The 13065-nt window shown below is 49.2% G+C and overlaps 1 protein-coding gene across 1 annotated transcript in view; it reads right to left on the bottom strand.

Annotated features, from left to right (window-relative positions):
- LOC138491244 (hexokinase-2) overlaps positions 1-13065 on the bottom strand; it is a 388662-nt gene that overhangs the window by 221133 nt on the left and 154464 nt on the right. The window contains exons 3-4 of the mRNA XM_069617654.1: positions 12888-13036; positions 4694-4813 (exon numbers count right to left, since the gene is read on the bottom strand). Coding sequence (XP_069473755.1) covers positions 4694-4813; positions 12888-13036 — 269 coding nt within the window. The remainder of the gene's footprint in view (positions 1-4693; positions 4814-12887; positions 13037-13065) is intronic.

Below are 13065 nucleotides of genomic sequence, written 5' to 3'. Positions count from 1 at the left end.
CGCACACGCTCCCCCTGGCCCGATCGCGTGTGAATCTTCTCGCGCACGCGTGTTCCCGACGCCCGTAATATGCGTTCCCCGCTTTTGCCAGTCCGGTAAACCGGTACAGTGTTGGCGCAGCCCTTTGCGATGGTTTTGCGATCTTGATGGCTTTTCCTTGCGCGAGGGCGTTCTTGGGGGCGTAACTGGCGCTGCTGCAGGGTCGCTGCGCCACTCTGCGCCACGTCTGCTTTTGGAGGCGAGAATCCATGAATACGCTGTGCGCGGCAATTGATTTTATCGCATGCGGCTGGCGCAGACATTCGCACGGGCACGCTGTGCGCCAGCCGCGTGCGACACTTTTGAGAGGAATTACATGAATCGACCTGTAAGTGTACAAGTAATATGTTCGAATTGGCCATATGGATGGCCCTAGTAATGTCAAAAACGTGAGCTTTGGAAAGACTCAATGAGTATTGTATAATATATGAATGTTTATGTCCCTTCCACCTAAATTCTGCAACACATGAGGAAAATACCTTTGTGAGCACATGCAAGGCCATTCCCCCTTGCCCCCAGTGAAGCCTGCCAGACGAAAAAGCAGAGGCCTGTGCTGCCTTGCTCCACCTCCCCCAATTCGGCTGGAGCCGCTTCAAGCATTCACACCCCCCCCCCCCCGCAGCACCCAAGGCCACGGCCTGCCACCTTAATTATTTACAACCCAGCAGTAAACCCCGGCCTTAACACACAGATCCAAAGGCGCCCTTTCTTAGGCTCCACGACCCACCGGCTCACCTTAGGTTAATGGCCCCTGTAAAATTAGGACACCCAATATTATGGCAACACTACAGGAACACATCCATAATGACTTCTAACAAGACGGGATAACGTGGACCGCCTGTCCCATGCCCCGAGACCCAACCCCGCGACCTATGGTACCCGGTCAACAGGACGATGGTAACCATGTATTGATGAATCGCCAACAGACCCCACTCTAGGTGCATTCCTCCTGTGTTGCATTAACCTGTAGAATAACCTATTGGAAGATTTACCGGGGAAGATAATATTGCAATATTGAATGACTGCGGTGGGCGTGGCCTTAAGGCAGAAACCCAGGAAAGACGTTCATCACTGACACTGGTCACGGCTGGCACAACACCGTCCGGATGAACCCAGCTGACCTGCTCGGCCCAGCCCACGAGGGTAACCAGTGACGTCTACCAACCACAGCAAACCACATCACAGCCGCACCTATAGTTAGTCGTCGCCACCCAACCCCCCGAACTTGTGCCCCCTATAGCATGTAGGTCAGGGGTGCACAACTGATTTTGACAGAGGGCCGAAAGTACCTTACATGAGGGCTATAGTGGGCCGAAAAGTAAAAGTGGGCGGGGCGGTAGGCGGGACATGTCAGGAGGCTTTTTCAACCCCCAATTTGTATTAAACACATGGAAAAAGATGTTTTTGAGGGGTAACGATTTTTATTGCATTTCAAACTTACATTTTGTACTACACATTTTCCATTGCTATCATTTATTTCGATTTAGTTATTGTATATCGTCTATTTAATTAAATTATATATATTTTATTGACCCTTGATTGGACATTCCATTATTTTGGACTGCTCTAGTTTGCTGTTTGGGTTACCCAAGAGGAGTATGGCCTTCGTTGAGTCAGGTTTCCTCAAAAAAGCAAAGGATGTACATCTCCTAACTGTGCCTGTTTTAGCTTTATTATTGAGTTCACTCTTGGAGTGCAACACTATGCCCCATGGCTCCCATCCCCAACCAAACACTATGCCCCATGGTCCCCTCACCCCCAACCAAACACTATGCCCCATGGCTCCCATCCCCAACCAAACACTATGCCCCATGGCCCCCTCACCCCCAACCAAACACTATACCCCAAACACACTCTCAAGCATGCACCCATACAGACCCGAACCCCCGCCCCCAACGCAGCACACACATTCTCAAGCATGAACCCATACAGACCCGAACCCCCCGCCCCCAACGCAGCACACACATTCTCAAGCATGCACCCATACAGACCCGAACCCCCCACCCACCAACTCAGCACACACATGCACCCTTACAGACCCGAACCCCCCACCCCCCAACTCAGCACACACACATGCACCCTTACAGACCCGAACCCCCACCCCCCAACTCAGCACACACACATGCACCCATACAGACCCGAACCCCCCACCCCCCAACTCAGCACACACACATGCACCCATACAGACCCGAACCCCCACCCCCCAACTCAGCACACACACATGCACCCGTACAGACCCAAACCCCCCACCCCCCAACTCAGCACACACACATGCACCCTTACAGACCCGAACCCCCCACCCCCCAACTCAGCACACACACATGCACCCTTACAGACCCCGACCCCCACCCCCCAACTCAGCACACACACATGCACCCATACAGACCCGAACCCCCCACCCCCCAACTCAGCACACACACATGCACCCATACAGACCCGAACCCCCCACCCCCCAACTCAGCACACACACATGCACCCATACAGACCCGAACCCCCCACCCCCCAACTCAGCACACACACATGCACCCATACAGACCTGAACCCCCACCCCCCAAATCAGCACACACAGACCCGAACCCCCCCAACCCCAACTCAGCACACACACAAACATGCACCCATACAGACCCGAACCCCCACCCCCCAACTCAGCACACAAAATACATTCAAATCAAAACATTCATACACATTCGACACCCCCCCACCCCGCATCTCAACATACACACAAAATACATTCAAATACAAACATTCACACACATCAGACACACCCCCCACCTCCGCATCTCAACATACACACAAAATACATTCAAATACAAACATTCACACACATCAGACACACCCCCCACCTCCGCATCTCAACATACACACAAAATACATTCAAATCATAACATTCATACACATCCGACACCCCCCCACCCCCGCATCTCAACATATCAACATACACATAAAATGCATTCAAATTCCAACATTCATACACATCCGACACCCCCCCACCCCGCATCTCAACACACACACAAAATACATTCAAATTCCAACATTCATACACATCCGACACCCCCCCCACCCCCCCATCGCAACATACACACACAAACAAAGTAAAACAGACCCGACACACAAACGCAAACAGACCACTTACCGGAGACGTGCTGGAAGGCAGGTAAGCGGCAGGTAAGCAGGAACGCTGGAATCGTACTACGGCTGGCGTGGTCCAAGGCTGAAATGCCTTCCGGCATCAAGCCTTATGGACCACGCCAGCCGTAGAGCTGGCCCTCCATTGGGTCAGCACACACACACTACGTGGCTCGTAGGAGCAACGTGGTGCATGTGTGCTGAGCCAATGACGGCCAGTGATTTGTCCGGCCCGGAAGACAACAAAGACTTTCCTAATGGAGGGCGGCGCGGGCCGCCCTCCATTAGGAAAGTCTTTGTGCCTCGCGGGCCGGACAAAAGAGCATGGCGGGCCGCAACTGGCCCGCGGGCCGTATGTTGTGCACCCATGATGTAGGTTGTTATGACGTTTTTTGTAAATATATACGCCTGTCTTTGCTATTGTCAGACAGAGTGCTCTCGGAGTTTGCAGAGTTCTTTGCATGCCCTATTCTGATTGATAAACTCCCATTTACGCTCACCCGCACTTTGTCCTGGCCTTATTCCCATCCTGGGAGAGTCCTTATTGTCTCTCATTGTGGGGAGGATTGTGCTATCTGGGGACGCTTGCCTTCAACACCCAGGAACAGATTTAGTTCTGCTTCCTCATTTGGATTCGTATACAGTGACCCTGTGCCAAGGCAGCAGGGTGTGCTCCCATTAGAATTTGAATTCTTACTTTATCTTATTTTACTTTATTGAATATAAATCAAAACAATAGCAGTGCCCACCCTCTACCCCCTTGATATAAATTAGGCCCCTTCGCCAGGTTTGTGATCCGAATACTATTTTTTCAAATCGATTTCTTCTGGCAACAAACGGAGGCCACAAAGGGAAGTTTACCCTTGTGATGGAGGGAGCGAGATGCCTTAAACTGCACCGTGAAAGTGAGCCATTCAAATCCCTCTCAGTGTTATAAAAATCACTGCCTGCCACAGTATCCCACTATGAACAGCTCCCTTCCAGCAGGTTTTGGATCAAAGGTCGTCTCCTCCCACATCAACTTCTCCCTTGCCATGCACTGGCACGCCTGGCCGGCTTTGGCCACCCTAGTCTTCTCCTGTGAACCTTCGCTGCCTAACGATGCCTGGCATCACTTGCATGTCTTCACCCTACCGTCTATAAGGCAAGTATGGGTTTGAGAGTCGGCATGAGTGCCGTTTCATCAGCTGTAAGCGATTCAATGCTAGCTGCCTTTCAAAGCTCGTCGTGGTGTTGCTGCTGACTTGGGCAGTACCTGCAGCAGTGGTGGGATCGCAGGCAGTGCACAGTCACTGTTGAGGTGGGCGAAGCAGTCCACCATCTCACAAGCAAAGCATGCCAGAAACAGTGACTCTACAGCGGCCTCACACCTATGGCTGCACACAGCAGCAACGCGGAAGGATCCCAGGCAAAGAGCAAGCACAGCACAGCCTTGACCTTGAGCAGGGCTGCAAGCACAGTCCACGGGCAGCCCCCTAACGGTACAAAAACGTCCTCTTCAAAGTCACCACGACAAGGCACGCCTTACCTCATCCAGTTTGGTCTGATGGCATGGAAACGAGAAGGTGAACCCAAGGGGAAGCGTCTTTTCTTTGATATGCAATCTTTCCATGAAGTTTGCCAAGCATTCCGCAATGTGGTCAAACAGCTGCGACAAAAAAATAACAAATAAGCACGTTATACAGAGAGTGGTGCGGTTTCAAGATTACGAAATACAATTGACATTAATGTATCTCTCAGATAACATAGCAAGTGCCAGAGAGGCTAAGATCAATGACAAATCGCCAGAGGAACCAACATGCAAATACATCTTTTGTGGGACAGCTCAACAGATGGGCCATTTCTTGCAAGGGCGTATCAGGAGTGTTTTTCTCGTCTTACCTTTTAGTGGGATTTAAAATTGTACGATCTCCCAACTAGGGTGCCATGGAATTGGGAGAGCTCCCAACAAGGGTGCCATAGAATTGGGAGAGCTCCCAACTAGGGTGGCATTGAATTGGGAGAGCTCCCAACCAGGGTGCCATAGAATTGGGAGAGCTCCCAACTAGGGTGCTACTTTGGGGAAAAAAGATTTCATGGCTGTGCAGCAAACTGTTTATTTTCAAAAGGTAACTCCACAAGGTTGATAATATTCAATAAAAACAAACTATATCCACACCAACTAAACATGGACTCCCAAATTAAAGTGGCATGGAAGAGACCATCACCTACTTAGGCCCTTTCATCTGCTTTTACGCAGGCAGTACACAAAGTTGTTGAGCGAGATTTCACAACAGCACCCCAATCCCAATGGTTTCCAAGCCTCAATCGGACATCAGGAAGCACAACAACAGGAAACCTGAGGGAGAGCCCTAAAAAGGCTGGCACCCAGGTATTGGAACACCGGCTCACTACAGAGAAGCCCATCCAGCTTACCGCTACCAAACCATGCATTAAGGAAAGGTTCAGTGCCACTCTTCCACCCCCTCCTCCAGAAGTACCCCGGTCCTCCACATCCTAGATTAAAAATCTTCAGACCAACTGAGAAATATTGCCTAGGCACGGACTCAAGAACACCCCTACGCATATATATACATATACATAATTAATACAAAATGGCAAAATCATACTTACTTGCATAATGTCTTCTACAAAGCACATTGTTGTACTCGGTAGAAGTCACTTTTACAAAAACTGTACATCTGGGATCAACTACTTGTTAAAAAAGCCATGAAAAGAGCTTTACGCTGCACATGCACTGGATAGCGGTACCGTGACATGTTAACACACACACAAAGTCAGTTCAGCAAAACCGGAAAGGTTGACATTGGGCCTCATTACGAGTCTGGCGGTAGCGGTGCTGGAAAAACCAGCAGGCGGAATTCTGTAAATCCCCGTTCCCATGTAGTCCCATACAGGGGAATGGGGACCATGGAAACACCGGTTCCCTCTATGACAGGTTGTTTCCATGTCTGCCTGCAGGCGGGTGGGGTTAATCCCGCCAGGTCAGACCTGGCGGGAGTGACACCTCCCGCCTGCAGGACTCTATCAGCTGGTCCGGAAAGAACGGTGGCAGCGGTTTTACCACCACCGTTCTTTCTGGACCGGCAGGGTCATAATGAGGCCCATTGTCTTTTGAAGACCCAGGACTTTCTGAAATTAAATGGCAAAGTGAACGCAATACCAAAAGGATAGTGTCACGGCACATAGTTCTTCCTTGTTTCTGTGGCAGACACAGTAAAGGACAACACCAACAGGAATATTGCATGGCTGACATTATTAACATGACTACACTGGCAAGCCATGTCCGAGCCAAGTAGTGGCTTATTAAGCAAGGCCATGGGAACAGGACCATGCATGCCCCTCCCTAATAAGCCCAATACTCAGTGTGCAGCTGTGGCAGGTGACATGGTGCATCACCGGACTGCCCGTTAGAGAGGGGGTCCCTGAACTAGACATGCTCTGCTAGACGGGTAAGTGCCTAGAGAAGGCAGCGCAAGGCCTGGTTAGTGACTATTCTGTGCAGGTGCTTGCCAGGGGGCAGCCCTGGGGCTAATTTCTGATCACCCACACTTATTTGGAACCAACTTCCGAAGCGTGTAAATGCTTGGCCGTGCCTTGGCCAGTCTAGCAACAAATATTGCTTCCCTTCAGTGATGCCAGCAGTGCTCTATCTTTGAAGCTTGTAGATGGTGCTTTCACCCGCTGTTGTGTTTTTCTACTATGCCTGATAGAGTGTCCTTTCATTGTCCTATCCCACTTCTCCCAAAGAGATCTCTTATTGATCAGGCTTCACCGCTGGATAAAGCGCAGCTGAACATACACAATACCACGACAAAAAGAACCAGGCACATTAATTGTACTGTGTTAGATGTAGTGGGGGTGTAGTCCCTTCAGTGATTAAATAATGGGGTCCAGATGTATGAGCAGGCACTGACAAAGCAGATGTGTGGAAATGTATTGAGGGCTGCTCTGCTACACCTGTAAGCACAACAGTCCTTGAGCCAGAGCAGAAGCAAGATCATTTAGGGCTTGCCAGTCTAGGTTTCACTAGACAGAATTCAAGGATGTTATTCTATGTTAGTGGGATTAAACTGCATACCGCTGCCATTTGCATGGTCACTACGCGCTTTTGCGGATTTGGAAAATATCACATGGGCTAGCGTGTTAGTGGGAGGAGACGGAGAGTACTCAAGTGATTTTGCTGTGGTGTTAATAGTTTCAGTCCAGAAAAAACTTGTCACTGTGTGTGGGTTTGCTTCTAGGTGGTCCGAGTTGGTTGGGTGTGTAGGCATTTGAGTTCATTTGGGACGCCCTGTGTACACGCTGCGCAAAGGTGGATTGGTCATGTTGAGAACATGCGAGTTGTTGGAGGCGGTGTAGAGGTCTGCTGGTTGGTGCCTGTGTGGGTGGTGTTATAAATGTGTGTGCGTGGCATGGTTCGGTTTGCAAGTGGTATGTAAGTAGGAGTATTGAGGGTTTTAATATGGGTTAGTAGGGGGAAGAGTGACATCCTTGTGGTATTGGCTTTAGGCGTAGTCGCGCATGTAGCTTGTTGGGTAATTGAAAATCCAGTGTGCCATGGTCAGCCATGTTTGTTCTCTCTTTGACAATGGCTTCTGCATTGCAAAAGAAGCTCGTTATATTGAAGAGCTACATTTTCACTGCTTTCCTAAAGGACAGTCTTCTGTTTGGTCTGTAGATGGCGATTATTTCTTGCACAAATTCTGTTCCTTGGCCATGAATTGCTCTGTCAACATTGCAAAATGTTTTGAAAAAGACCCTTTTCTCGACTGGTAGCCAGAGTAGTGATCTTAGCTCTGGGGTGATGAGTTCTCTTGTGGAGTCTTAGAAGGAGCCTTTCCGCTGTATTGTGGATTTGTTTTCGTTTTTGGGGAGGTAGTCAGGCATATCGAGGTAGAGATTGTTGGCATACTATTCTCAACATGACCAGTGAGATAATGGCAAGTGTACCCTGTGGAAAAGTGAGAAAGGGTAATATTCATCTGAGCAATCGTAGATGGAAGCATTTCTTTACTACTACATTAACCAGTGTTCACCCATTGTCCTTGAGGATTCCAAGATTTGCAACTGCTCTGGAAGCTTCTGGTCTGGTTCCCATTTCCGTAGGCTATGACATGCGTGGTTGGATAGAAGGGTTGTTGGGCAAGATTAGGATTTCAGTTTTATTTGGGTTGAGTTTAAGGTTGCTGTTGCTCATTCATGCACTGATTTGTGAGAGGCAGCTGATTAGGGTTTGATCGAAGTCACTGCTGTTGGCGATTTTGTAGACGATTTCAGTGTCATCTGCTTAGTTGCAGCATTTAATCCTGTGATGACTGTCATTAGAGATTATAATATACATTGCATTATACATTCGGACCTCACCAGTGTTATTCAGAGAGAGAACGTGAACTCATGATAGTTTCTAAATTGAAGTCTGATATGGTCTGATTTCACTAACAAATGTGCCCATATCTTCACACCCCCCCCTTTTTATTTCGTTGCATTACGCACTATTCCCCCTTGTGTGAAGATTCCAGTGGGGATTACATACTTCGTGACTTGTCATGTGTAAAGCCATGTAGTGCTTGAAGAACAGTGGTGAGAGGGATGAACCTTGAGGAACAAAACATGTGGGTATTGAGCTGAAAGGGATAAGCCAGGAAGAGTTTCATCCATTGCAGCGCAGTGTTGCTTAGACGTGGTTCTTGTATTATTTTGGTGAGGGTTGCATGGTTGACTCTGTCAAAAGCTGCTGAAAGATCTTAAAGTATCCGTGTGGTGGTGGTGGTATTGGAGTCAGAGTTCATTCGTCGGTCTTCGCAGCTGGAGAAGTGCTAAGAAAACAGGATGACCCTTTACTGGTGTTAATTGTAGGAGTCACAAGTTTGCATCCTAGACGAGCTAGCAAAGCATTCTCATCTTTCAGTGACTGATAAAATGAGCAACAGTTGAGTTCGCCCATGACCTCCTTTCTAGGGAGGGCTGAATAAGCAGTAAACAGAACTTCTAGTGGGACTGAGAGCTGGAGGGATTTCCTCCAGTGCCTCAGCAGGTGCAAGTGAGCAGGCTCCACCCACAGGTCCTGGAGGGCAAGAGAAAGAAGGAAAAACTAAAAAGGCAGTAGGCCACAGAATTAGGCAAGCACCCACCCATGCCTAAGTTTAGCCCCCACCCCAAGCCCCACTAGCAAACTCTATACTAGATAGTGGCCGCTGACCCCATGGCCACAGTCCCTAGGCTGAGGGAGCGGTGGTAAGAGTAAAATAAATCGTGCAGGAGGACTCCTTGCACAGGCAAGGCCTTGAGAGTCTCTGCACCAAACATTGTCGTACTTTGTTCATTTTGCTTGTTATGAGGGATACAGTTGGGACAGAAGGCATTGCTGAATGCAGATTAAGGCAGAGTTTAGTGCATTGCCTACACTGTTGTTTTTTGTACATCTCATGATTTCATGAGTTTTTTAGGGCAAGAGAAACAGAGGTCAGGCGTTGACACATTTGAGATGTGCAGAATTGCTAGTTTTCAGCAGCACTGTACCAAAGCTCTGTATGACATTCTTCGCAGAGCAGATATTTTGGACCAGAAGCCAACCCTTCCCTAAGAGAGCCCACTCACAATATGTCAGAGGAATTGCAGAGGAGCACTATACTGGGAGCAGCAGGGCCACCACGAGCGATGCAGGGAGTAGACTTGGTGTCAAACAGAGGCACCAAGATTTCCAGCCAACCCCAAATGGCTGGTGGACCCTTTAACTCCTTGGTGGTGCAAACCAAATCTTCAGGTTGAAGCGACTTCCGGATGAAAGTGGCACACCAATCCGAAGGACACTAAAATGAACATAACCAGATCCATTGCTGGTTACAGAAACATGAATATGCAGATCGCGAAAACAGCCTCAACCAAACAGGGCCATGCGTGTCAGCCGCGAGGAGCCAGCCGAGAGAGCAATATGGCAGGACGTGGGGAAGAGTCCGAGGAGGAGGACCTGCAGTTCACGGATTATTCAGCGTTGCAGATTATAATGGCTGATGCTCCGGCAAAAGCAGAGAGGAAAGAGAAGGAGAACATAAATGTCTGGAGATACCTAGAGAAATCTTTGGGACTTGGGAGATGGACATATCCAAAGGATCATTGAGAGTGTAAAAAAGAAAAAGCACAGATCTATGGGTGTTCAGGTGTTCTGCGAAGCAGCACAGAGTTTAGTTCCAAGGTTCAAAACCAGACTTTTCCCCCCCAGCTCCAGAAATGCTGCGGTGGCTTCCCCAGTCGCGAATCTCCGTGAAGCTGCAAGTTCCAGCGCAGGCGCCCTGCTGACAGAATCTAGAGGCATTTCTGTGAGTCCCTTGAAAGACTAATGGGTTTTGGATCTTATGCGTTGAAGAGGAAAACGTTTGCAGCTCATCCAGGATAAAGCGCTCACAAACGGCTTTTGAGAACCTCAACTCAAACTCGGGTGTAAGGGCTGAGAATCAAATGACTGGTTCATGGAAGCTTGAAAGTAAATTTGGGAACGGGAGCTACCTATACTAACTAATCAATCAAACCCATAAAGGGAAATCAGACTTTGCTGAAATTCAGTTCAAAGACTACAAACCTAAGGGATAGGTCTAGAAACGGGTGGTCGTGAAAGGGCGACAGTTGAGCCCCCGTCTTTAGAAACATGCAGGTATGCACAAATAATGTTCATACCGATCCCGTCCTCTGCTGCACCGTCATTTCATGCATGTATACATTTAACTAAGCCCCGTTCTTAGCGGATTGCGTTCGAGGTAATCCTCCTTCCAGTAGCCCCACCGCATTCCCCCCCACATCCCCCCACATCCCAATGGCAGACGAATAGGAGACACTCTGTAGAGTCCACCCTGCCCATACTGCCCACAGGAGTGTTGTGAGCCTGGAAAGTGGTGTGTAGGGAAGGGCAAGTACATTACTCTTTGGCTTGAATCCGTCAAAACCTTCAGGGTTCGAGACCCAGGCAAGCTTGACTCTTTGATGCAGAATTGGAAAGATAAGAGTGAGGGAGAAAAAGCATGTGTGTGTGTGTGTGTATGTGTGTCAGAGTGTTTGTGTGTGGGTGTGATTAACCCCTATGCCAGGGATAGGCTCAAAATACAAACTAAAGACACAAACATCAAGCCGACGTTCACCATGAACTCCGCAACCCCTTACTTGCAAGTAGTCTCTGCCTCAGATTTCGACACAGAATCTCCCATTACCTTGAATCCTCAACCTCTGACCAGCTCCACAACACTCCCTGCTGCAGCCTTATTGCCGAGCATTGCACTGCCCCACCGGCCCCTGTACTAGCCCCTGCACACACCCCACCAGATCTCTGTAGAGACATACTGCTCCCCTTAATTATCAAATCCCTCATATGCTGCCCCAGGGATCCGCAAGAGTAAATATCTCTATCCCCTCAATCCCTATGAAGGCAATCTATGCCCCCCAATAGTCAGTGTGCTCACCCTCTTCCTCTCCGATCCCCATATGGACCTTCAGTTAAACCACTCCGGCCACTGCCTCCCAGTCCCCATTTCATGTCTGCCCATAACTCCGTTGCTCCCAAAACTGGCAAACTGCTCTGCCTGAACCCAGCAGTGAACTCTTGCTACCGGGTGACCCTCAGAAATGTCAAACTCAGATTTCAGTACTCCTCTGCCATTCCTAGAGCTCATTCCCAGTCTTCTGATCTCAGCACTTACTCGGCCACTTGTAGATTGACCGTCCTGTCGCAGTCAATGAGTTCAAAGCCAGCAAGATCCGTGTATCTGCCCCACTCCGCAAATTACCACAACTAACTGCCCACCCCTATCCGCAGGTCTCTCAAACTTGCCCAACTAGCCAATAATAGCATGACACCCTTTGCATAAAATGCCAGCTGTCCCACTTCCCTCTCAACACCACCATTCATGCCCTGCCCCACCCTTCAATCCTCAATATGGTGTGGCATCCATCCTTGCAACCTAGCTGCATAATACCCTGGGAAGCCCGAAGAGAAGCAGCTAAAGCATGCCCCTCTCTACCCCACCCCACCCCCGAACACAGACATCGCTTAACTATGACAGAAATCGGACAACACCAACATTGATGGTGTCTGCGTTGGGAGAACGAATCTGTGTGGCTGTGTGTAAGCCTCTGGGTGGCTGTGTGCAAGCCTCTGGGTGGCTGTGTGCATGTGCAAGCCTCTGGGTGGCAGTGTGCATGTGCAAGCCTCTGGGTTGCAGTGTGCATGCGCAAGCCTCTGTGTGGCAGTGTGCAGGCCTCTGTGTGGCAGTGTGCAGGCCTCTGTGTGGCTGTGTGCAAGCCTATGTGTGGCTGTGTGCAAGCTGCTGTGTGGGAGTGTGCAAGCTGCTGTGTGGGAGTGTGAGGAGCAGTGTTTGTGACACTACATTGGCAGGGGCTGGGCTGAAGAGTGGGGTGTGCTTCGAGCCATCATTGCTAGTTTGGTTATGGGAATTGTAACTAATGATATCCGACAGCTTTAACTTTACCGTGTCAGTAGAAAACAGATCAGTACGGTGCTGCAGGTGGCAAAATGGCGTTTTGCTTAGGGGGTCAAAATTCCTTATACTGCCCCAGATCCTCTCTAACGTCCAATTCTTTACTGTGAGGAACACAACTCAAATTTCCAAATAAAACCAGTCTGCATTGGTTGTCACCAAGACTTCTCGTGAGGTATGAGTCACCAGATGGTACAGTAGGCGTTAGCAGATGTGTTTTAGTCAGAAAGCACATACCTGCGAGCCGCTGCCACGCATGAGGTCGTCTGGAATAGCAAAGATTTCATTTTCCATTTCCACCTTTTTGAGGCCATTGTTGGAAACATTCACTCGCAGTACACGGAAATTAGTTCCTCCGAGATCCAATGCCAGGAAGTCTCCATTTTCTGTGGTAAAAATGTAAGGGAAATTACGT

Source organism: Ambystoma mexicanum, chromosome 10, assembly GCF_040938575.1.
Source record: "Ambystoma mexicanum isolate Mex_15411 chromosome 10, UKY_AmexF1_1, whole genome shotgun sequence".
In the NCBI taxonomy this organism is placed as follows: domain Eukaryota; kingdom Metazoa; phylum Chordata; class Amphibia; order Caudata; family Ambystomatidae; genus Ambystoma; species Ambystoma mexicanum.
Note: the sequence above shows the minus strand (reverse complement) of the source record. Positions and strands in the feature narration are given on the sequence as shown.